Source organism: Anarrhichthys ocellatus, unplaced genomic scaffold, assembly GCF_004355925.1.
Source record: "Anarrhichthys ocellatus isolate YVR2014 unplaced genomic scaffold, GSC_Weel_1.0 scaffold440, whole genome shotgun sequence".
In the NCBI taxonomy this organism is placed as follows: Eukaryota; Metazoa; Chordata; class Actinopteri; order Perciformes; family Anarhichadidae; genus Anarrhichthys; species Anarrhichthys ocellatus.
Genome location: NW_022280414.1, coordinates 12,095 through 37,343, shown reverse-complemented (window position 1 = coordinate 37,343; position 25,249 = coordinate 12,095). Strand labels below are relative to the sequence as shown.

Here is a 25,249-nt window from a genome sequence, read left to right as displayed (position 1 = left end):
CCCACCCACACAGATACTGGACCAATTGCATTACAGCACCGACAGTCGCAACCAAAGATTCATGCCAGCATTAATGTAGGAGGTGCTATCACAGCAGAGATGTAAATGAATCGCACCGTTTCTTCTTTTTGGTTATTGCGATCCTGACCAAATCAATACACAAGTCAACACAAATGTGCTGATTTCACATACTTTTCAATTTTTTTTTTTAAATTTCAGTTCAATTTTAAACCTCAAGCACTCTCAGTTCAATGTAGCAACTGTGAAAAGGGAATACGAGTTCACCTGGTGAGGTGACAGCGCCTTGATGGTTGCAATATATCCCAGAATGGCTGTTCGCCAGCTCCTAACAGGACATGTCTCCACCTTGATCCCCATGAGAATGCCCTTGCTTCTATTCTGAGTCGCTCTGCTTGGCTGCGCTGCCAGTTAGAGAACGGAGCACGCTCCCTCTTGCTCGCTCTTATTTATCTTCTTTCTTTTCTTTTTGCTGCCGCAGGTCATTAATTTGAATGTTTGATTAGCTTCCTGTAAAAACATTATCAAAAGGGAATGTTCAAATTGACTTGAAGCTCAGGCTTCCTAGATGTCGCTTGCAAAAAGAAAAACCTGAGAGCTAATCTGATCAGGCACCCAATAATCTTTTCTCTTTTTCTCTCCTTCATACATGCTGCTATAAATAACCTGCTTTGACTGAAAAGCTTCTCTTTCTCTCTCCGTCACAGCATCCTGTTTGCAGATATAGTCGGCTTCACCAGTCTGGCCTCCCAGTGCACAGCCCAGGAACTGGTTAAGCTGCTAAATGAGCTGTTTGGAAAGTTTGATGAGCTTGCAACGGTGAGTTTGTTTCCCTTCCTTGAACACACATCCCTCAATTACAGCCACAGTTGGCATGGGAAGCTGCTCTTTTGCTGGTGCTCTGTCCAAACTTTGACAAGGGAAGGAAGTACGTGTGTGTGTGTGTGTGTGTGTGTGTACTGCTTTGGCCACAGGCCGCTGGCTCATGCCACTATTGTACCAGCTTACACTGTCACTGTGAATACTGGAAGCCCATATGATGCTTAATATGATTACCCGGTGCTTCATTTGAGGAAGAGTTGACAGACATCTCTAATCTAGGCCAAATTTACCCGGGGCTCAACCTCGCCTCCGCTCATCACTCGCTGTGTGAACGAACTGAATGAAGGGACCACTGAATTGTCCTTGACGCAATCTCTCTTGGGTTTGCATGTAGGAAAAAAAAAGATTTCAGCTCTCCCATCTGTCAATATGTCGCTCTTTGTGATTTCCGTGCTAAAAATCCGCTGAATTTTTGCTGTGAGTTTGACCGCTGTGGTTAATCTCGTTGCTTTCCAATGTAACGCCATCAGTGTTGGCGTTACAAAAAAAAAAACCTTTCGGGCAAAATACCACCGGTACCTCGATGTGCTTTTCCTTTAAATTGTGCCGATCAGAATCAAAGCACGTCACCAGGACGGGTAGGATATCGCTCCTTCTTCGACACTGTGAATTAGTTTGACATATATATTTAGTTTGGCGAGAAGGTTGAGCCCCTGAGCCCCCGCAGATCACGCTTCCACAGCCTTATCTACATGTAATCTGGCCTCTATTACTTACACTCGGCACATGCCCTTGTCAAATCCATTAATCCACAGGATTACAACTAACCCTTTTTTTGCTTTCATAGAAGGTTTTGCTTGGCCGTGTTGGGAGCTTCTATTTTTAACTTGTTTGTTTACGCGCACAGAATTAGAACCGACTAAAACAAGAGAGTGTCTCTCAATTTGACTCGTTATTGTCAAATGATTGTCATTGCCTTTCCAATTAGTCTTGGATCGGTTGCTTTACTCGGCTCTTGTTGTTTTGCATGACAGCTGCAGTCTGTCTTTATCCTGCGGAAAGTTGCGTTCTGGGATTCCGTGCATGCAATAAATACACACACACAAGCCAGAGACGCTCTCATTTATAAGTCAAGTGATGTCAACAAGTCGATGCACTTTCATTTTCCAAGATGCTGCAATTCATTTGGCCTCAAATGATACAGTTTCACTTCCATCTCCCGAAGTAGCTTGGCTCGAAGGAATGCAATCTTGAGCTACGTATGTTTCCTTGCTGTTGTGATTGGATCCGTCTCATTGTTTGGGTTACGACAGAATAGATCGGTCTGATCTCAGCTCGGCTGCTAGCTGGGAGCCTTGTGTTGCACTCAAAACGTTGTCCCCAGCCATGAAACTTGTCATTAAATGTTCTAGCCTTGCCCTGACCCAAAGCCCCACTCATTCTGATCCACTTTGGCAGGAAGTGGCACTGCCGGTGACTCATGGCTGTGGTCACTGTGGCCACGCAGACTCTTTTTGTTCCGTACTCAGAGCGGGCGATGCCACATGGCCACCAGGCATCATCTCATAATACCATTTCAGCACCATCCCCACACCACCTGTCCACTCTTTGGACTTGTCAAGCTGCATGGGAAGTGAGCCAGGAACGCAGTGTACTCCTAGAGTGTTGTTGTAGTAGACCAAGTCTCTTCTCCTCTCCTCATCCAGCCAACGTCATATGAACACAAATGAAGATAAGCCTTTTAACCTCAGGTAGCAGCTTCTGAACTTGACACATTATCACTCTTACACTTAATCTTAGACATTAGATCAAATTAGACTTTTTTGCAATTAGCAACAGTTCGCCAGTTTTCAACCTTATCTCCATGTCAATCATTACTAATGCTCACAAAAGGAACTTATTCTTATTGTTTACCCACCCTGTGTCAAAGACACACGCGATCATTTAGTCATTTCAAACTCAAGGAAACTATTACAGTATTTCTCCTTCCCTTATATTCTTAGTTGTATGCAGCTTAAAAAAGGTGTTAACAAAAGACTCACGCGTTATCTCCTTTCGTCGCCATCTTGGCAGCGACGACACAGACTAAGTCCCGGCTAATCCAGAAAATGGGCAAAGAGGCGGATCTTACGTAGGGTAGGGTGACGCGGCAAAGTAGACAGATAGCGACGAGCAACCTGGGACGGCATCCACCTGTCACTCAAAGCTGCCAGGCCCTCAGTTATGCTTTTCAGCCTTAATATAATTCAAAGGGGGAGTTATATAAAATGTACAGTTGTCATAAACTAGCCATAGGGGCCAAAACCATTCTCTGTTCCAGGCAGTAAACCAGGTTATTTCTGCTGTTAAGTTGACATTTTAACATGGGGGTCTTAGGCCGTTTTGAGGAACTGTTTTTGACACTTCCGCATTGGCTTAATCTCTTAGCACCGGAGGTTGCTGCTTGTGTTACATGCAAACATGCAATGGCCAGAGGGAAAGACAGTGTACCCTCCGACATGTTGCATTAACCTTGCAAGCTGACATTCAGCAATGGATGGAATAAAGCCTCGGATCAGTCGTCAGGTTTTGGATTTCAAATTTGGTTGCGTCAGTATTTATCAAGTGTGTGCCCTCATCAAACTTTTCCTCATCACAACCTACCACAAGCGTGTTTCTGATCAATAAAAATGAGCTAGTAATGTACAGCTGGCTCCCATTGTTGCATGTATCGATATGGAGGAAGTGGAAAAGAGCGCTTTGAAATGTTTTACTGTAAGTAGCTAATGGTTTCAACACTCTCTGAAGTTTGAGCCTTCCGTGAGCTAAGCAACTCAGTGAACAGCATCATCAAAATTAGCCAACGCAGAAGTGCCTTAAATTTACATTTTCTCTAATGGCCAGTAGGGGGCGACTCCTCTGGTTGGAAATAGAAGTCTGTTTGTATAGAAGTCTATGAAAAAATGACTCTAGTTCTCACTTGATTTATTACCTCAGTAAACATTGTAAACATGAGCTTATGCTCTCAATCGCTAGTTTTAAGTGTTCTTCAATACAGCATGATGTTCATTTAGTAAATTATGGTTCATTTAAAGTAAAATAGACCATAAAGCAGAGTATGTTTTAGGGCATGGCTACCTTGTTATTGACACGCCACTACCACGGTATTGTCCGGTCTGGGAGTTGTCCATGATTTCATGTTGTAACATGAAAACATGGACAACTTTAAGCCTTTTAGAGTTTGTTTTCAGTTCATGAAAGTTAACTGTAATCTTTTTGGTCACCTAAAAATGCATTTTTCAGCATTCGGCTGTACTTAGCTCCACCCTCTCGCTTCAAAACAGCAGTCCCCAAACCAATGGGAGATGTCCTGGTGAATACGTCCATTTCTTAAATACAGTCTATGGTTAGGAGGCATAGCAAGCAATCCCTCTTGGACTGTGACATATGAAGTAGAGGGTAGCTTGAAGATTGAAATTTACCGGAAACCCACTCACACTGAACAGTATTTGCGGTTTCATTCCCACCACCCACGAGAATGCAAGCTGGGAGTAATTATAACTCCTCACCACCACCGGGCTGAGAATCAGCCGAATATACCGCTGAGAATGAAGACGAGGGGCGCTGACATTGCAGGAAAGCTTTGAAACCGTATCTCTACTCAAACTTGGTCTTTGGTGAATCCGAGAAAATACAACACACAGAGCAGACACAATCATACAGGGTTGAAGAGACAGGAGTTTACCATAGAAGTGGTCTGAAATTGATTATAAGGAGTTGGTATTTTTTAAATACAGGTAACACAATTTAGATAGCATTCATAATTGATGTCAATGTTTGTTTTGTAAGGAAAGTAATAGAAGAAGGAGATTTATTTGGAAGAGGGACAACAAGAATATAAATTAGCACACCAACCGGTCACTCCATAAACACTTCCTCTCCCTGGCTGAGTTCGCAACCGTCTGTCCGGCACTCGAAACAACAGCTTCTGTTGTGAGAGGGACTCTGTGATTCATTTATTGTTGTTGTGATGCTATAGAACATTAATAGCTCTGGACTGGTTCTGCTTTTGTGTCTGTATGCATGTGTGTGTGTGTGTGTCTGTGTATGTCTGTGCGTGTGCGTGCGTGTCGTCGCCGTTTCCATGGCAGACTTTCACAATGCTTTTCATTCTTGTGTCTCTTTTCTCTCCTCTCCCAACACCTCCCTGCATCACAGCTTTAAGACTCCTCCGCTCCTTGTTTCTCAGCTTTTTGATTGACACGCAGCAGCCTACTTCTCTCAACTGTGTCTTTTGTGCCCCGTGGTTCTCTGCACTCTCTTCCACTCTTGTGTTTCCATTTTTAGGATGGCTCAATGATGTATCTATCCGCTGCCTCTTGCTTCCCTCGACCAGTCAGAGTTCCCTTTCCATTCACACACACGTATGACTGTGAAGGCTTAGAGAATAGCCTGCGCCGCGTGTGCAGTGCACGGATGCATGCTGGAGTTGACGGGATTCATTGCTATATTTGCATCCCGGGTATTTTTACTTTTTTTCCCCCAGTATTTTGAAGAGAATTCACCTGAGCATATCAGATAATCAGTTGTCAGAAATGTAATTCCCTGTTCATACATTATACTATACCATATAACAACAAATGCTCTAGTCTAGATAGGCATTAGTAACCTGAGAGATGATGCAATTTTAACTGTAATCCTTTTGTGAGACACTAAAGATTCCCAATGCAGCGGAAGAAAGTGAACAAAAAACAATTATATTCCCAAGGAAAGCGCAATTCTGCAAAAAGTTAACTTCAAAAAACGGTTCCAACTGCTTTGTAGATGTGATCATTTGTACATCTGCAGGTTTGTATAACACAAAGTCCTACGCCAAGAAAAATTGAACAAAATACAACTGCTCAGGATGCTAATAAAAAAATGTATTCTTAGATTAGGCACAAGGACTGTTCAGTGCCCACACTGTGACAGCTGCCTGCCAGAAACTAAAGTCCGGGTGTAAACACAGCTCCAATAACCCTGTTTGGGTTTGTCTCACGAGCAGGTGCAAGGATCACTCTCAAGTCCTACAGTTTCCCTTCAGACGCCTGTGTCCTAACAACTGTGGACTGAAGCAAAACCCAAGCCAAACAAGCCAGCTTGAGATCTTGACTGAGGAGTACGGGTGAAAAAAATGCTTCAAAATGATTAGGATGATTGGCTGTCAACATTGAAGCAGCAGAGGCCAAGACATCCGGACTTTTAGTCACTAATACGGGTCAAGCTTCAAAAGCACTGGATCCTACACTTCCCAGAATGCATCTCTAGCATTTATTTGTTCGCTCTCTAACTAGTTCCATCCCCAGTATTTTAAACAACACAACCACAGTTTTAAAATGTGTATTTTCACACATCACCACGTCATCAGGGTTATTTTTTAGACTTGACATAGCATGTATTATACAACTGTTATAGCCTGTATGTGTAAAATCAGTCAAGTAGCCTTTGAAATTTATATTTACAAACTAAATTAATAAGATGCATATTTTCAATTTAGGCGAAAAACATTATTTCAATCATCAATAGCTTGTTATTTTTATTACAGTTCCTAAGCATAGCTCAGCTAAATGCTGATTTCCTGGAAAGGCAACTACTATAATTACAGTACTCACAGCAAGTGTTCTTGAGGTGTTTTTAACCTCAAAAAACCTGTTTTTAATATTGTGACAGTTTTTCATATTGTGACAGAGAAAAGCTGACAGATTCAAATCACAGTTTGCTCATCTCAAACTGAAAAGACCGACAAAAACCATAAAACCTGCAGAGACATTATTTATGGAATTAGATTAAGCTTCACAAATTTCTTTTACCGTTTACTTTGACATAGGCTTAATAATCTCATAATGCATGTTAAAACCCAAATATATTTTTTGAATCTTTCATCATCTAAGAAAACAGAGCTCCTCGTTACCATTTCCAATCAGAAACAGCGCCAAACATTTGTTGTTTGTTGTATCCGTCATATCTGTGAAGTAAATCTATATTAATATGTTTGCTAAACGGATCTTGGTGGTGGGTGGAAGAAGTGTTGATATATTATTCATTTGTTGTTGCACATAAATGATTGCTTATCAATTCAAATCAATAAAAAAGGGAGCTGGGTGAGAAATATGCAGCCAGTGCTTGCGTGCAGGCAGAGACGGAAAGAAGTCAGCGGAGGCGAGGAAATGTTGAGAGAACTTCTGTATGCAAGCTAAAGATTTTGCAATGGATCCACTGTCTGCCTTTATTGATGAAATTACATTAAATAATTCAAGCCAAGGTAGATTGGAAAATGTTTGTTGACTATGTATTGGCCTCGTATAGAACAAATAAAATAGTGTGATTGCTTGTAGTAATTAAGAAAATTATTTCAACCGTGTGCCAGCACCAATTGGCACAGGGCAGATTCAGTCAGCTGCAAACACACCTTCCGCGTCCCTTTTTGTCTCCGCGTCCCTTTTTGTCTCTGTGTTATTTTTTGTCTCCCTCTCTTTTTTCCGTGCGCACTGAAGTGCTTTCTAATTTCCATCTCTGAAAGCATATGCGTGCGCTGTATGTAAGGTGCCTGGTAAAAGAACAACACTGCACTTTTGATGCTGCTGGTCGTGCTCGCAATATATTCCGACCTCAGTGAAAACATAAATTATCCAAAGCGGTCATCTTAAAAATGTATTTTGGCTTCCCTTTCTAATGGAAAATGTGAGTAGGTGTCTCAGTCGACCTGTCCCTAATACACACAGTGGCCGTCTTGACCGTCCGGATTGCCCACAATGCCTCAGTCACATGACGGTGGTAATCCTTCTTGGGACTGAATCAGCCCCTAAGCCCTCACAGTGCAGATTAGCACAGGAAAAGTACAGAGTAGGAGCCTCTGTAAGTACCAGGGCTTTCCCCTGCTTCCTGTAGCTTCAACTATGCCTCACTATAGCGCCATCTGTTACTGTTACTGCTCCACCGTGGCCTGAGTCACCCCGAAGAGACCCCTTTGGCGCCGTTATGGTTAAAAAAGGTTTTATTGTCAAAAGGAAATGAGAAAGAACCAGATCCAGATTTAGCTGTCCGTTTTTAGCACTGAGCACATTCCTTTTACCAAAGGTTTGAACCGTTTGCGTTTTACGAAATGATAAAATAAGATAACACTTTGTTGCTCCACAGGAAACACAGCCGTGGCAAATATGTTTTTGGTGGTCGGTCTGCCTCTCCATTCCATCTCTTCTTGTGAATGCAAATCCTCACTAACGCCTGGAGGCCTTTCTGAGAATGTGGCACAAATGTCAAATTGCCCTCTAGAATTTGGTGGTCAAAGGTCAAAAGCGGAGGTCACTGTGATAGACAGACCTTGGGACAGACACCTGCAACGGGACTGATTGGCGGAAGCATACAACTGAGTTTTGAAACCTCATTTGAGATCAATAATTACTTCAATTTGCGATTCAATATTCGGGACAATATTTCAACCGAAAAGGTTTTTCACAGAGAGCTGCTCAACAAGTCAACGCGCTTCTCTGTGTTGCCTCATTTCACTGCTACTGAGGGCTTTGAACACGAACAGCACATGTGCCTCCATGCCACTGAGCACTCAGACAGGCATGACCACAGCATGTAGAGCTGCACGAGGCAAATAGTTGCCTCTAACAAGCCCTTGCTGTCTCTCTTTTCTGAAAACTCACATGGCTCGCATGTTAAAAATAGAGCATCCATCTTGTCTTGTGCCCACCGATGTGCATAATTATGAGGCTTTGTGCTCTTCACATGCATGGCCAGTGATCCCATTACCTCCATGGAAACAATAAAGGGTTATGAGAAGGCGTCCTCTGTAACCCGGTCTCCCTGGTAAAATCTCTGTCTGTTGCTCATATATCCTCTAATAATGGGTTGTGTTGGTAAGCCGCCTTTTCATGCCACTGCTTATTGTCCCTAAAGAGTGAGAGAGTGACTCACCTTATTCCCTAAAGTGAGACCGATCCTTTGATTTAGCGCTGCATTGTGGGAACCACTTCCGTGTTGGTGGGACTTCAAGGTCTCGAGAGTTTGCATGCTGTACAAATATCAGTTCACGTGGAGATCCACGGCATCGTCATGTTCTGTATGCTGTCTAACTGTTGTTGAATAACTCTCTCATCTGACTTTTTCTTTTCTTTTATTGAGTGCCTCTGTCTTTCTGATTGTGTGCCTGTATTTATTCATTTCTCCCTCACATGACGTCTTTGGGTTGGGTACTGTATCTCTGTTTCCTTCAACGGTCTCTGTGATTGGTCAGTGTCATATGTTTATGCTGTCAAACATCCTTTGGTGGCATAAAACACAATCAATCCAAGAGTGTCAGGCTATTTCTGTCAACAGTTCATCCATTAAGCCCCACTTCCTAGCCAGACTGATTTGCTGACTTTCTCATGTTTTTTAAGCTATAAACTAAATGGTACCGATGTACTGTGATGAAACACAGTGCTGGTGTTAATACTGACATTTCTTACCAAACTGTTTCAAATCAGCCCTAATCTAGCAAGGCCAATACTGAGATGGAGTCGACCGTTGGGACTAATCTACGTCATGAAACAAAACACCCTCGATGACGCATTAAGTTGTTTTCTGCTAACGTTACACTGGTTCGTGAAAGGGAGTGGAACAGCGAGACTATAGAGCCTGGAAGAGAGCAGACGGCCGCATGGGGTCTGTCTCCGAAACTGCCACCTGCGCTCCTCCCGGCGTAGTATAGTCTCCCGGCCGTGAGTAGTGAGGCGGGGTGACCGTGGAGTGTAATTAGAAATTGACTAATTTGTGGTCTGATCCCGGCCAAGAAATAGTACAACACATAACCCCCCAGTGTATGATGAGGTAATGAATAACTCCATCAATTCAATCGACCTTGGAACTTGCAGCAATGGATAGCTTGAAGCTAAATGGATCAGTTAAATGGATAAACTATAATTAAATGTCAGAATATTTAAACTGAAACACCGCTGCTCTCGGACACCAATGTTGCAACTTTGATTAAACTGAAAGAGCGATGCCCTTTGGTGCTTTGAATGTTTTTAACCACTTACTGAGCTCACCACGAAGATGCTTGTTGAGGATCCAATGTAGAGGTAAAGATGTTGTTGTTACTGATTGGCTAATCCTTATTTGGGCGGAAGACATGGAATCACAATGTCTTTTTGTAATCGTCAGGAGAACCACTGTCGGAGGATTAAGATCCTGGGAGATTGTTACTACTGTGTGTCCGGACTGACCCAACCCAAGGCCGACCACGCCCACTGCTGTGTAGAGATGGGTCTGGACATGATTGACACCATAACGTGAGTGTTCACATTTTTTGTCTTTTATCTAGCAGTATAGTGAAATTTAAAGTATCATTCCACTTAGTGTCCAGGAATGAAATCATTATCTGTCCTTTCGCTTTCTAAACAGGCGCGGCTGAAGCCAAAGAAATCTTCCCTTTAATCGATATTCTCTTCTAAACACACTGTTTAACTGAGTCCATGTCGAGAGACTTCCTCCGAGTAGAGTAAACTGCAGCCTGATTGGCCATGTGTGCTGTGAGGGAATTCTAACACTGAACATCTGAGTGAGCACAGCTACAGTTGACTGAGAGAGGGAGAAAATCAGCTATTGTGTTGAGCTTGTTGTCCTCGCATACCCTGCGTATAGGGCCAAAGGAAAGTGAGAGATTGAGATGCAGCGGAAGATTAAATCAGAAACTGTCATGACTTGACTGGAAGCCTGTTAATTAAGATTCAACTTGTTTTTCCTCAACACTGATTAAACAGAAATGCTCGACCTAGCAGCCTTTTTTGTTCTTTAGTCTATTTCTGCATGTTAGAGCAAAGTAGAGCATTTTGAGCAGTGTTTGTTCCCTGTCTGTTTCCCGACAGATTGCCACATCTATTTATGAAGAGTTTTGTATTATTCGCCTGTGTCTGACCTCGATCATTATACATAATGTTTGATTTAATAGCAAAAATTAAATCGACAATGTTGTTTAAATTAACACTGCTGATTGATTTCCTTTAAGGTTTGTGCATAAACAAACATGCAATGACGACAGTAGCGGTCCTACCCACGATGGATCACCTGTAAAACATATCGATCGACGACTGCTCGTGGACCATTCAATATTATGTCGAAATGTTTCGGCATGTGAAAGACATTATTTGTCGAGTTTGTGTCGATGAAGTTTAGTTTGACGGACATGTTATTAGTATATAAGTCTTATTCAATAACTGTACAGTGCTTGTGTACAATAATATATTGTTCAAAGGTGAAAAGAGTACGAGAGTATTGTACTCAAGAAAAATTACTCTTACTTTAAGGAAATTTATCCAAGTAAAAGTACTTAAAAATGTACTTTTGTAAAAAGTAGGTAAGTTAATGTTATTGTGTTACGTTTTAAAAGGGGGGAGGGGTCTTAGATACTAATGTTAAATCAAAGAGTAGGCTACAAAACAGACTGCAATAAGTGTCAATTCATTGCCTACGCAAGTGGAAGAACATCAGCTACAAGACTTCGTATGTCAAAACTAAGACACAGACATATACATGTATATATATATATATATATATATATATATACATATACATACAACCACACCAGTGTAATCTATTAGTTTCGTGTACAGGGACATGTATTGTCCATTTAATGTGTCGCTTGCATAGACTGTAATAATTGTTGTTGTACTCACCTGTCTGAACAGCACAGTGAAGTCCTCCACAGTCCAGGTTCAACTTTTCCCGCTCGTTCATTGTCAAAGCATGATATAAACTGTCCATTTGGCCTCTCCGTCCCATATAACCAGTCCTCTCACTCTCTTTGGTTCCACTGCGCTCTTCAAATTCAAAAAGTCTTCAAGTGAAAGAGGCTCTGCAGTCACACTGTCACAAACAGCAGAAAGTCCTCACTGAAGCTAAAGGTTCCTCGGGGAACGCAGAAGTCACAGCTGGAGGATGTTAGCATTTAGCATAGCATGATAACCAGACTTAGGGTGCCCCTACTCTTCAGGGTCACGAACGCCGTCGGTGTGTCACTGCTCACAGGATGATGCTTTAACTCACTCGTTAATTAAGATATATGTTACAATTTTTTAACCTCCTAACTATGCAACATGACAACTATATTCACAACCTGAAGTGGCCACGGCGGCCCGTAAACGCAATTAATTATAACAGTATCATTACTGGAGTGTCACCTCTCTCCTGCGGCCGCAGACACTGCTGCAGCTGCTGATTCATCTCCTTTACTTCTGTTCCGTTCTCATGCAGTTTATCAAGACTTTTTCACCTGATTTTTGTTGCTACATTGTAATGGCTGCAATTTGAAATGTACCTAATAATTGTTATAAATAGTAGTAATGGTAAAATTACCGTTTTTTGTGTGTACTTGTACCAAACAAAACTCCAAGTTAACAAAAAATGACTTTGTTACAGTCACAATAGTAAAGGTAATTCGTTACTTCCACCCCTGGAATTGTTAATGTCACTTTGTGTTATTTTTGTACATCTTCTGCACTGCCCTTTTAATGCTCTGCCTATTTATAAATGTATAGATATAAATGCAAACACAACCTCACCCCAACACTGCATGTGTTCTGTCCCCGCAGGTCAGTAGCAGAGGCCACAGAGGTCAACCTAAACATGCGTGTGGGCTTGCACACGGGTCGGGTGCTGTGTGGAGTGCTGGGCCTCAGGAAATGGCAATATGATGTGTGGTCCAATGATGTGACCCTAGCCAATGTAATGGAGGCTGGAGGGCTACCGGGGTCAGTACTGGACATTTAGCATGAAGACCAGCCTCAACAGCAATGGACACCGCACATGCATACTAATTATGTGATCTAGAATTGACACATGAAATCGTAAATTGTAAAGCGAGGTGTGAATATTTACATTATTGTCCTATATATATATATATATATATATATATATATATAAAATTGTATTTATTTTTTTAACCAAAAGTCTTAATGCTAGTGTTTTTAAAATACTGATAATTATTTTAAGATTTAGCCATAAAAAAAACAACCTTTTTGCAGCATTTTCAAAAGACTCCAAAGATGTCAGGCCTCGTTTTGACAGTCTCCTGTAACACTCTTCTGCAGATGACCTGCTTGGGAACTGTTGGTGCCTATGAGGCTGCTTGTGTATTACCCTGTCCCGTCTCCGCATGTGTTCCACAGGAAAGTCCACATCACTAAATCTACGCTGGAGTGCCTAAACGGAGATTATGAGGTGGAGCCTGGAAACGGTCACGAAAGGAACGCCTTCCTCCAAAAACATGAAATTGAAACCTTCTTTATAGTGCCATCTCACCGACGGAAGGTATCGCACTGTAATTCTGTGCTGCTGAATGTGTATTTAGCTTCTTTGAGTAAAATGATCAAGATGAAAGCATCAGTCGTTTCTTGAGATGACACTTCCTATAAGACGTTGGCCTTGGTTGAACCTTTTATTACCCAGACAGTGTGGACACACGTATGCTAATCAGTATTAACAGACTTATGTGGTAAGTCCGAGTAGGCTAGGTCAAAAAAGCAGACTTATCCTGACCTGTCTTCTCCTCTATGCCAATATGTACAATCAAACCTTCAAATAGGATGGAGCTCTCACACACTTGTTGTTGAGCTGATCTCACTTCCAGCCTGTACTGGATTGGACAGGGGCCATAAAGCCCGTGGCATATATCATCTCGAGTCTGCACAGTCTTGCAAACTTACAGTTATACGTATTAGTGTGTGTGTGTGTGTCAGTGCTGACACATAAACATGCACATCTCCCAACAGATGTGCCAGAAGCAGCTGGAGAGGGAATTTCAGTCTTGGTTTCATATTACTCTTTTCTCCTTCTACTTCTCCTCTCCTCTCTTGCAGCAGCTTCTCAATCTTACGCGATGTACCGCTTTGTACGCAGGTTACATGGGCCCTCGTATGAACCCGTAACACCCCAGTTGCGTGCATTTTTCTTCGATATGCGGGAGACTTTGCTAATCCTCTTAATAGAGCTGATGGTTCGACTTCATCAAAGGCATGGCTCAGAGAAAGACGTGCCCTGACTAAGCTGTGTTGGATAGGCTGCTACTCACTCTCTGCTATTGTGCCTTTATTTGCTCCTGCTCAGGGAAAAACGCCTTGGACGTTGTGTATCGAGCCAAACTAATATGTCTTACTGCAAATGACATCTCCTCAAACGCTTTAACTTGTGCTTAATTTTGATCAATCTTTCTAAAAATAGTTTTATAAAAGAGAAATGAGGGCAGCAAAGTCCTAAAACTATTAAAACCACCTTTGGGATTGACCTTATCTGAACCACTTTCTAGTGAAATCTCTGAGCCTGATAATAATGATTGCATGTGTGTGCATGAACATGTGTGCACGTGCATGCTGTCCAATGCCTTGTGCATGATTCATAGACCCTTACATATAACTGTTTGGGGTATCATGACTAAATCCTTGTTCCCCGTTTCTTATCTGGTGACAGATATTCCCAGGATTGATTCTTTCGGATATAAAGCCCGCCAAAAAGATGAAGTTCAAAACTGTGTGCTACTTGCTAGTGCAGCTTATGCACTGCAGGAAGATGTTCAAGGCTGAGATTCCCTTCTCCAATGTCATGAACTGCGAGGACGGTGATAAGGTATAAACTCTCAGTGTCTGTGTTGACGTTTCTGTGTTTGTTCGTGCTGTGACTTACATAAATGGAGACAAAGAGATGTACAAGTCTGAATGTCTAGAGTTTTCTGCAATAGTTAAAAAACATATTTGGTAAACGCTTGTTTGACTTACCTGGATTTTCTAAATGCTCTTAAATGTGGGCCTGATCTCTTTATTTAAACCACAACCTGAATCTTTGTTGTCTTTTTCCTGGTATTGTTTAAGCATTGGTGATGAAAACTACTTTAGCAACAACATCTGTCAGGCAAATGCTTTCTGTAGAACTGCACATCAATTAAGAGGCATTTAAAACTTTTCTTCATATTCAAATGTTTAATTTAATGTATATACCTGGGTGTCTTGCAAAAAAAGCTGTGCTGTTTCAACAATGTGCTTAACACCAGGAGATGGCTGTTCCACACTGTACATTTGTCTGAGTTCAGCTCCACAGGACATTGTTTCAACAGAACAGAGCATGTGGATCATCCAAGGAGCAAACATTAGAGGAGCTACAGCGCATGTTCGTGGATTCCTTTACAATTTACTGGCTTTCTTAATATGAACTATTGGACATAGAGTAGATATTATTAGCATGTGCAAGAGACGCACACCTCCGCAACGCTGTCACACAAATGTTCTTTGTCACCTCATTGAACATTGTACAGTGCAGTCTTGCAGTGATGTTCGTAGCACAGCCAGTCCCTTCTATCCATCGTCTACGGATCTTTGCTGCAGACTTTAGACTCAAAAATGAATCGTTAACCATTTTGAGTCAACTGCCTATTTTGGGGGTTTCGGGCCGGTTGGACAGAAAGCAAGCGGTTCGACGGTGGTCACCGCTATCTAACATTTTATAGATAAAGCGATTAAACAAGAAAACAAATGTCAGATTAATTGATTATTAGAATAATTGCCAAGTACAGCCCTTCTCTGAATGGTCTCTCTTAGATGTGACATGGAAATCATGACACCCAATATGTCACTGAGTCGATGATGAATGAGCAAGTTAAGGAGAAAATAATCAAATGTTCCTGGGAATTAAAAAGGCTTCACGAACTCACTCCAGCAGCTGTACATCTTAGTGATAAATATGTGGCAGTCACAGGATGTACGCTTTATCGTAAGAAGCTAGGGAATGATGGTAAGTGATGCTCTATCAAGACCTTAGCATGTCGCTCCTGCCATAGTTCAACATACTAAGACCCCCCCCCCCCCACACACACACACACACAAACATCAGACGTCAGTCATACTGGCAATCTGGCCAAATGTCAAAGAGCTTACTTGACCTTTTGTGCCTTAACAGAAATCCAGTGGCCTGGCAGCTGTGTAATTCTTGCGCCAGCTGTTATAATCCAGATTTTCAGGTGTGTGTGTGTGTGTGTGTGTTGGGTATATATTTTTTCACATTTTTGGGACTAACCACAGGTCACACCATCATTAATGAGGACTCGCCTCTCCAAAAAAATAGTTTCCACAAGTGGAATCATTTGTTTTGGGGTTAAGACTAAGATAAGGGTCAGAGAGGTATGTTACAGTCAGGACAAACATCCAGGGAAGTCATTTATGTCAAAACAAGTATAGCAGCGCAGATTTGTGTTTTAATCATTTTCTATGAAAGTTTGACGAAGCATCATCTTCCTGCTCTTCTAATGTTGCCCTCAGTGGCTGCATGCAGCAAACCTCAACCTCGAACTACATGTCTCCTCTTAGATCGGCATTACTGATAATGACAACACTGTTGCGCCGTAGACAGAAGGCATATTAGTGTAAAATGAAAGACAAACGGAAAAGTGGTGACAGGTTAAGTCATACATGCACCCACTACTGAAAGCTAATTTCGCATTCCGACCACAGACACTTGAATTGGGAGAAAATATATATGCATTCAAGGCACGGAGGGGAGCAATACGGATGAATGGGATTTTTGGTGCAGCAGACATGCCTGCATGATGTGTCCTGTGCTACATTGAGCGCAATATGGAATATAAGGAGAAGTCGGCATCTATGCTGCTGCCTCGTGAATAACAAAACGAGAGCATGAGGGAAGCACAGAGAACTAAGGGATAGAAACAGGGAGATAAAGGAAGAAAAAAGACTAGATGGGGGGAGGGAAGAATGAACAGAGACAGGGAATGATGTAAGTAAGGAAAGGAAGAAGGAGATGTGAAAGGGATGTGAAGAAGGAAGTAAGCATGAATAGACAAAACCATGGATGAAAAGCAGGAAGAAAGGTAGAATAGATCAAAGCAGAGAAGGGATGAAGCGTGAGAGGATATGTACACAGAAGCAGGCAAGGAAAGAGGGAGCAAGGAAGGATTTACAGAGCCTGGGAAGGAAGGAAAGAAGGAAGAATATACGAGAGAAAGGAAGAACTAAGGAGGAATAGCTGTAATCAAAGAAGTGGGAAAGGAGAGACGGACGTAGGTATAGAATATATGGAATTGGGCTAGCTAAGGAGGAAGTAAGGAAGAACATAAGCAAGTGAGAAAGGAAAGAAGGAAGTAAGGAGGAATATATAGAGCAGGGGAGGAAGGACGAATATACTGAGGCAGGGAAGGATAGAAGACTGCACGGAGCAGGAAAGGAAGAATATACAGAAGTGCGGAGAAAAGGACAGAAAGAAAAGGAGGAAAACAAGGAAGTGTCAGCTCATGAACTCATGAACACTCTGGTGATCCTTGCTCACCCTTTGCTCCCCTACTGTTCCACCAAGCCACACAATTCATTCACCATGCTCACTTACATGTATACACACACACACACACACACACACACTCACAAACATCCACTCTGCCATGTTAACTCTCTGGCTCTGCTCCAACGCCCAATGTTTTGCAAAGCAGCTCCCTTTGGCTGCCGAAGACACTCAGCCACAGCGGGGTGCATTCAGTAATGAAGTTAAGTGTGAAGGCAATGTCCTAATTTGAAAGTATAATCAGCTGCCCGTGTTTATTGTTGACTCCTTCTTTCACCCTTGTTCCTTATATGATAATGCTCCAGTAGTGTGGAGAACACAGGGCGCTATTTATCACACTGTTGTTTTTCAAGTTCTACATTGTCAGTGAAGACTTCTTCTTTTTTTATCATCTCCACCAGCGGAGGGCCATGCGGACAGCTCCACAGAAGCTGAGGAACCGTCCCAACGCAAACCAGACTAATGTGATCCAGAGCAGCCCCAGGACCCGAGTCAACCGCTACATCGGCCGCCTGATCGAGGCCCGCCAGACCGAGTCGGACACGGCGGACCTCAACTTCCTCACGCTCATGTACAAGTCCTCGGAGCACGAGCAGAGGGTAAGGGGCACTTCAGACACTGCAGACACACACATATGCTTGTTGTGCATTAAAACCTCCGAATTATATTTTGTCACACACTCTCTATCTGGTCTCTGGCATCGCGTAGTACCAGCAGGTTCCCGATGAGCACTTCATCAGCGCAGTGGTCCTCTCTCTGGTCCTAGCTGCCTTGTTTGGCCTTGTCTATCTTCTCATCATACCACAGTACGTACAGCAGAATCTGTCGCCGTCCCTTCTTCTCTCTATTGCTTTCCCTCTCTCCATTTACCTCTTAGTTACTCAGGTCTGTGTCTTTTTAACTAACCCCCCGCCATCTTCTTCTCTCCTTTTTTTTTCTTTTTTTTTTATCCACTCAGGGGCACATTGGTACTTGTCCTTCTCGTCTTCTGCATCTGTTTCCTAGTCGCTTGTATCATGTACCTGCATATCACTAGAGTACAGGTAAACGCGTCCTTCTCGCCTTCCTTTCCTCAGTCACCTTTTACTCACACCCAACGAACAGAGCTGTCAGGTTTCCTCGTTTCAATTTTTCTCTGCTGTACCTCTTCTTTTTTCGCTGACTAAAGAGAAACATGTCAATGTGTTTCACAAAGGCCCGTAATAACGATTCAGTATTCATTGGCTTCCAGATTACTTCCTAAGCCCCTGTACTGTGTTTAAACTAGTCTGTTCATTTCAGCTTTTGTTGAGGTTGATGGTCGTCCTCAAAGCTCCTGACCGCGTCAGTTTGAAAGTTGTCCTTATTTATTTTTTTACACTTTCATGTTCTCCCTCTCTTTGATTGCAAGTCTTTCTTTCGATACTATTCTCACATCTGCTAACGCACTTTGTCCCATTGTAGTCTTGCCGTATATTAACATATATAGTGTCATATATGTAGGCGCCGCAATATAAATATTAAAGATGTATCACATCATTCACAATTCCTCATGGTGTCCGTCGCCTTCATCTAACTTGTCTTTGTTGTTGTCTCGCAGTGTTTCCCAGGGTGCCTGACCATTCAGATTCGCACTGCTCTCTGTATTCTCATAGTGCTCTTAATCTACGCTGTGGCCCAGGCCTGTGTGGTAAGTGGGAAAGGCAAATGAAAAATCCACCAAAAATCACCCACCATACTGGGCAACCAGTAGAAAAAAATGTTGCCAAGCCTTGCACTGTAATTGTAGTTCCTCTTTGGTTTAAAAAAAAGGGAGTGCTTACATGCAAGACTGCACCTGTGAGATGATTTATTGTAACAGATTTAATAATTATTCTAACAATTGTGCTTTACATGATGGTAAAGTAAATTAGGAAACCAAAAAAGCTATCATGATAACTATTTCTATGAAAGTAGACTACCATATGTATCTGTCTCGGTCAGGTGGGCTGCATGCCCTGGTTGTGGGGTAGTGCCAACGCCAACAGCTCCATCGTCATCATCGATGTGGACAGCGGCGCCAACCACACCATGGCGGAGCTGCCTTGTGACGGCGCCCGCTACGCCTTCCTGTCCTGTGTGGTGGGCACGCTCACCTTAGCACTTTTCCTGCGGGTCTCCTGGCTGCCAAAGATGGTGCTGCTGCTCCTTCTGGGGGTGCTGTATATCACCGTGTTGGAGCTCAGCGGCTTTCGCAAGACTGCAGGGTGAGGGGTTCACGGCACGACATGACATGACCACGAACACCAGGCACGCACAATCACGCACAACACCCCTCATTTGCACTTCTTTTTTTATTTTATGTCGGTCGGTTCCCGAAATCACACGAGGCAACGATTGGCTGTGAACATCAAGCAACGCTTTTTCTGTGTTTGATCCGCAGAAGGGACGGCTAACCATGAATTTGGAGGAACATTTACAGTATATGTTCTGAGATGTATGTGCGTGGAGGAGTCTTTTGCTTGTCTGCAGCCCACACACTCTTTCATTTTCCACCCTTTGAAGCAGCACATCTGCTCATTAGTTCCAAATCAGAAGCCTGAAAGGACAATGTGGGCTGAATGATGGGAGCGCGTTAGCTGTTTCCCATCACCCCCCGTACCGAAAGGGGCTCGGCCAATTCTATTGCAGCACAGATCATAACTGTGTCCCTGAAAAGTGATCATGTAGAATTTGATAAGGCTATTGAGATAAAGATCTCTTTTGAAAAAAGCTAATTTTATATATATAATATAATTTCTTTGTATGGTTCAAAGTTTCAAGCACATTTAATCGCTTTCATTTATACTTTTTCATTCGTTTAAGATTTTGTTTTGAAGTAAAAAAAGAAAATAAAAATAAAAAATAAAACTTTTTGTTCCCGACACTGTGGGGGGTCCATATAACCCTCATGTGCAGTTTTCTGTGTGGTCCAGTCCGGTGCTGACTTGTGCGTTGGTCTCTCTTCCACAGTGGGGGGTCCTTCCACATCCGGGGCTATGAGCCCATCCTGTCTCTGTTGCTCTTTGTCAGCGCCCTGGCCCTCCACTCCAGGCAACTTGACCTCAAACTACGCTTGGACTTCCTTTGGGCTGTGCAGGTCAGGAAGTGTGTGCATCAGTGTGGATGTCATAATATATATACGTTGTGTGCCGTAGAAATGCTGCCATTTCAACCTTGATATATGTAAACTATCGGAGTATGGAGGGATTTGTATTTATAGGCTGCCAGCTGTCTGTTCTTTGGCAAACACAAGGGTAAGACGCTTGTTTTCATTTGGCGCCAGGAGGTTGTTTCGCAAAGTGGGACTGCAAAAGCTGAATTTGAAGCTATCCAATCATTTAACTAGCAGCATTAGTCATGTAATGTACCCAAGTCCGTCCAACTATGAGCCACACAGTCCATGTTGTAAGGTTTGTTACTGACCCCATGTGGTGAAAATGTGGGACAAGCTACAATCCTCACGGCTGTATCTGTGTATTTGTGTGTGTGTGTGTTTGTGTGTGTGTGTGTTACGTTTTGCTGTCAGGCGGAGGAGGATAGAGATGGCATGGAGAAAGTCAAGCTGGACAACAGGAGGATTCTCTTCAATCTTCTGCCCGCTCACGTGGCTCAGCACTTCCTGTTGTCGAACCCCAGGAACATGGTGAGCCTCGCTAATAGACAGGCAGACAGACAAACAGACCAACAGGTAGATAAACAGACAGAAAATACCAATCAGAAGACACCAAAGGATGCGCTTGACACAGTTACACTGTATTCTTTCGTTCTGCATTAGGATCTCTACTATCAGTCCTACGCACAAGTCAGTGTCCTGTTCGCCTCCATCCCGAACTTCAACGATTTCTACATCGAGCTGGATGGCAACAACATGGGAGTGGAGTGCCTGAGACTACTGAACGAGATCATCGCGGACTTTGACGAGGTGGGATGCAGATTTTCTGTTTTGTTTTTTTAACACAGACCTGCGGGTGATTTGAACGGTGTCTGTATTTTGTGCTTATTTGAATTGCAGCTCATGGATAAAGAGTGCTACAAAGACATAGAGAAAATCAAAACCATTGGCAGTACATACATGGCAGCCGTGGGCCTTGTCCCCACCATTGGTACCAAGGTGACGTGTCGTTTTTTGTGTAAATGGACGTAGTGCACCATAACGAAGACAATAGGTGCGATCGTTTCGTGCATACACACTAACCGCTCCGTGTACTTCTCCTCTTCAGGCCAAGAAGTCTGTCTACGACCATCTGAGCACGATAGCAGACTACGCCATAGAGATGTTTGACGTTTTGGATGAAATCAACTACCAGTCGTACAACGAGTTTGTGTTGAGAGTGGGTATGTCTACCCTTGTATGAAGCCGTCGGCACGATCACAAAGTAAATCACAATCAGAAATCTCAGGCAATATTTTCTTTACCGTGTTCTTATGTATCGTGCAGGTATCAATGTGGGTCCGGTGGTTGCGGGGGTGATTGGGGCGCGGCGACCTCAGTATGACATCTGGGGGAACACGGTCAATGTGGCCAGCAGGATGGACAGCACCGGAGTACCGGGAAAGATACAGGTATCCAACGCACCTTAGATTACAATATTTATCTAAAAGTAATTAAATTATAAGGTTTTGTTTTCCACGCAATGCTAATAGGGAAACCTGGACAAAAAACATCAAAACTACAGAAATTAATACATCATAAAAACACAAAACTAATAAAAAACAATGCATGCTATATGTAGACATCATGACTTTAAAGACAAGTAGATAACAATACGTAAACATCCCGTTTTATTCTGTTTCATTTGATTGAACTCAGCTGAAACCCAACAGTGTTTTCCGTATGTTTCCAGGTGACCGAAGATGTCTACCGCCTGCTGAACACCAACTACGACCTGGTGTGCCGTGGCAAAGTCAGTGTCAAGGGTAAAGGCGAGATGCTGACCTACTTCCTGGAGGGCAAGGTTCAGTGCGTGGGCACCGTGACCACCTCTTCGGTCATGCGCTCCGCCAGCTTGGCGCGCCGGATCCACTCCTGCGGCAAGACCAGCGTCCCGACTAACCTGGGCAGCGTCTCCTCCGCCACCAGCCTGAACGCCCACGCCAGCATGGGCAGCAACATTCAGGTGAACGCCGGCAACAGCCAAGCGACGTGCCTGCCCTCCACCTGCGAGGAGGACATCGAGCTGACGGAGATCCAGATTGAGGCCGCTGCAGCTGTTGCAGATGTTGCGGTTTAGGAAGAAAGACAAACTTCCCTGCGGAGAAGGAAAGGAAAAAGCCTGGTAGGAGGCCTAGAGAAGACAGGGCTGTCCAGGTGTTTCCTATAAATCCTGAGCTACTGGCACAGCCCAGAATATGCTCATTCAGGGTGTGAACTTCCAGCGAGAAATGAGATGGTGATACGGGACAATCATACTCACTCGGGGGGATTTTTATTAAAACTTCTTGCCACTCTTGGGAGGCAAGAATGCCCAGAATCTCAAATCCTCTGTTTAACATCTCTAATACCAGATGATTCGATTTGTGGCGCTCCCGGGTTCCCCTTCAGATCCAGGTATAATGTGCATCTTTGTTTTCTATGTCGTGCATAATCCGTGTACAGAGGATACGTGCGTTGATATCCGGACAAAGACTGATCGCGCTATTGCTTTTGCACTGTCTCTCCGATTATGCCAAGGATACATTGCATTATTTACCACGTAATACGGTGTTGTTTCTTTTTTTGGTGTGCGTAAGCATGCACGTGCGCGTGTACTTGTGAGCGTGTGTATGCATGCGTGGTTAACTCTGAATTGTAAATGAAACAGCACAAAATACTTCTTTCTTTTATACTCAGAGCTCACTGGATGAAATAGGCTTTTTCGAGTCATATTTACAGTTGATAGCGCATGACTTTTTTTAAAGAGTTGACACAGCCATAGCACTCCTGTTGAAAGAAAACCAAAGTATTGAGCTTTCCATAGATCTCTAGTTTCGCTGCTCATATCGCCTCAACATATATGTAACAACACACAAGTGAGACGGTTGAAAAATATTTGGCATTCGGGGCTCTTTCAGATGTCATGGGAGGACTTTAACTGGAAGTTTGTGGGGCGCAGACATATATGTAGATATCCAGGAAGGAATTCATCCACAAAGAGAGAGCACATACAATATGCACACGACTTCTGCAAATGCGCGACCTAGTCCTTTAGCCTAAACCTTTCAAATGCTCCGTGCACATGGACAAACTTTTGGTGCAGTGTCTGGCTGCTGTTCTCTCCGAGGCATGCGTCGCCCTATACTCCAGCTTTTTTTTTCTCTCGCTATATTAAAGCCACATTTTGAGTTTTCCTCAAAAGAAATATATAAATATAAGCTTTAGCACGTCTCTCAGATACAGTCTCAGAAAAGTGGGGCCCTTTCGAATATCTTTGTAGCCTCTTTATCAGCGTTGGACTTTCACTCGATCCGCAAAACGTGTAAATACGTGATGTTTCAAGTTTTTTGCCTTACTCAATAAGCTTACAGTGATTACAACCTGCCTTTTTAGATATGTTCACTTTGATATGCAGATCATACTTTTTGTAAATAGCCAAAAGCTGTAAACTATGTTGTATCTTGTACAGTGTAAAGTTGGGTTATTGAATATTTTGTAATAAAGACAATATTGGTGTATAAAATAATCAAACGAGTACGGCTGTGAATGTCAATGAAAGTCGGGCCGCCAAAGATATGAAACGAGTATGTGTATGGGATTGTGGTTGAGGGAGGAAATGAAGATCTTTCAGTTGATCTTTAGGATGAGCCATATGTGGATTCAATCTATTTACATTTTGCCCCCCCAAACCTCAAACGCTCATCGGGCAACAAATATAACTTTTTCCAGGCAGTCTTCGTTAGTTGCACTCTATAAAACTTAATTTCACACACCTTAAGGCTCTAAGAATAACAGCTGTCACTCTACACGGCAGAATGCAGCACACAATGGTTTATTATGCCAAACGGTGGACTCCCACAACCCCAGAGCCCGATGAGTGTCACCATGTCACACACACGGAGCAGGGGTGTATGTGGGGGGCGGGGGGGGGAATTCAAAACTGTTTTCCCAGCATTGACGTAGAATTTGTCTTGGGTTCACACAGTGTAACTGTTAAGTCAACACACGCCTGGCTTGCTCAAACAATTCCAGTACAGTAGATGTTGGAATTATTTTTTGCTTTGGAATGAAATACTAAAAGAAATCTGATCAGTTATTGAAAATTTGAGAAAAATTGTAACGTTGATGTATTCTGAAGGAGTTCTTGCTTTTGCTTTCGAGAAAGTGTCACCGTCGTGGTTCCCTGACTCCAAGCTGAAGTTGACATTAAGCAATGAAGGGAATCTGGTGACTGATGGTTCACAAATAACACTCCCCCTTGTGTCATCAGGGCTAAAAGGGGTCAAGATGAGTAAATGAGGTTGAGATATTCTTCAATAACAAAATTTCAACAAGCATGAAAACAGTAGACATTTTCTGACACTGCTTCATTTTATAAATATGCAATTTTATAATCATTTCAAAGGAAGTCTCCTTGAAGGAACTCTGTATTTTGGAACTCATTTTAGGGGAAATAGAGATGATGCTCTGAGTTTAGTTAGTTCGGAGCCGTTATTGACTCCAGAGGAATTTTCTTGCAAAAACTGCTGAGTTTTAACCCAAGTAATGTATTTTTAAAGATCATGTTTCGGCTTTTTTTTGCCTTTATTAGAGCAGCTGAAGGATGACAGGGAAGGAGGGAGAAAGAGAGGGGACGACACACAGAAAAATAGGCCGCAGCCTGGAAACGAAACCCCGGGCCGCTGTCGAGGACTCAGCATACATGGGGGAACACCATGTACCAGGTGAGCCAGAGGTCGCCCCCCAAGTTAATATTAACTCATGAATCACTGATTGGCGAAGACTTAAAAGATGTTTCTCGTAAACACACAAATGTTATGCTCATATTCACCTTCAGTTTGCGAAAACACATCATGTTTACCTACTTTATTGCAATGTTTCTTTCGTCATCTTCAAGACAATTATTTACGTGAGAGGCCAATGCACTTTGTTACACTT

At 42.9% G+C, this 25,249-nt stretch overlaps 1 protein-coding gene across 1 annotated transcript; it reads left to right on the top strand.

The window, feature by feature from the left end:
• Positions 1–701: 701 nt before the first annotated feature.
• LOC116401426 (adenylate cyclase type 1-like) lies at positions 702–23,837 on the top strand (the record flags this gene model as incomplete). Its single annotated transcript, XM_031879809.1, has 17 exons — positions 702–837; positions 10,009–10,136; positions 12,435–12,593; positions 13,011–13,152; positions 14,308–14,463; positions 17,580–17,777; positions 17,887–17,984; positions 18,137–18,221; positions 18,758–18,847; positions 19,141–19,403; positions 20,149–20,275; positions 20,705–20,821; positions 20,954–21,100; positions 21,191–21,289; positions 21,399–21,513; positions 21,617–21,741; positions 22,023–23,837. Coding segments are annotated over 17 exons (2,572 nt in total), but the record flags the coding sequence as incomplete, so codon positions are not given.
• Between the last annotated feature and the right edge of the window lie 1,412 nt (positions 23,838–25,249).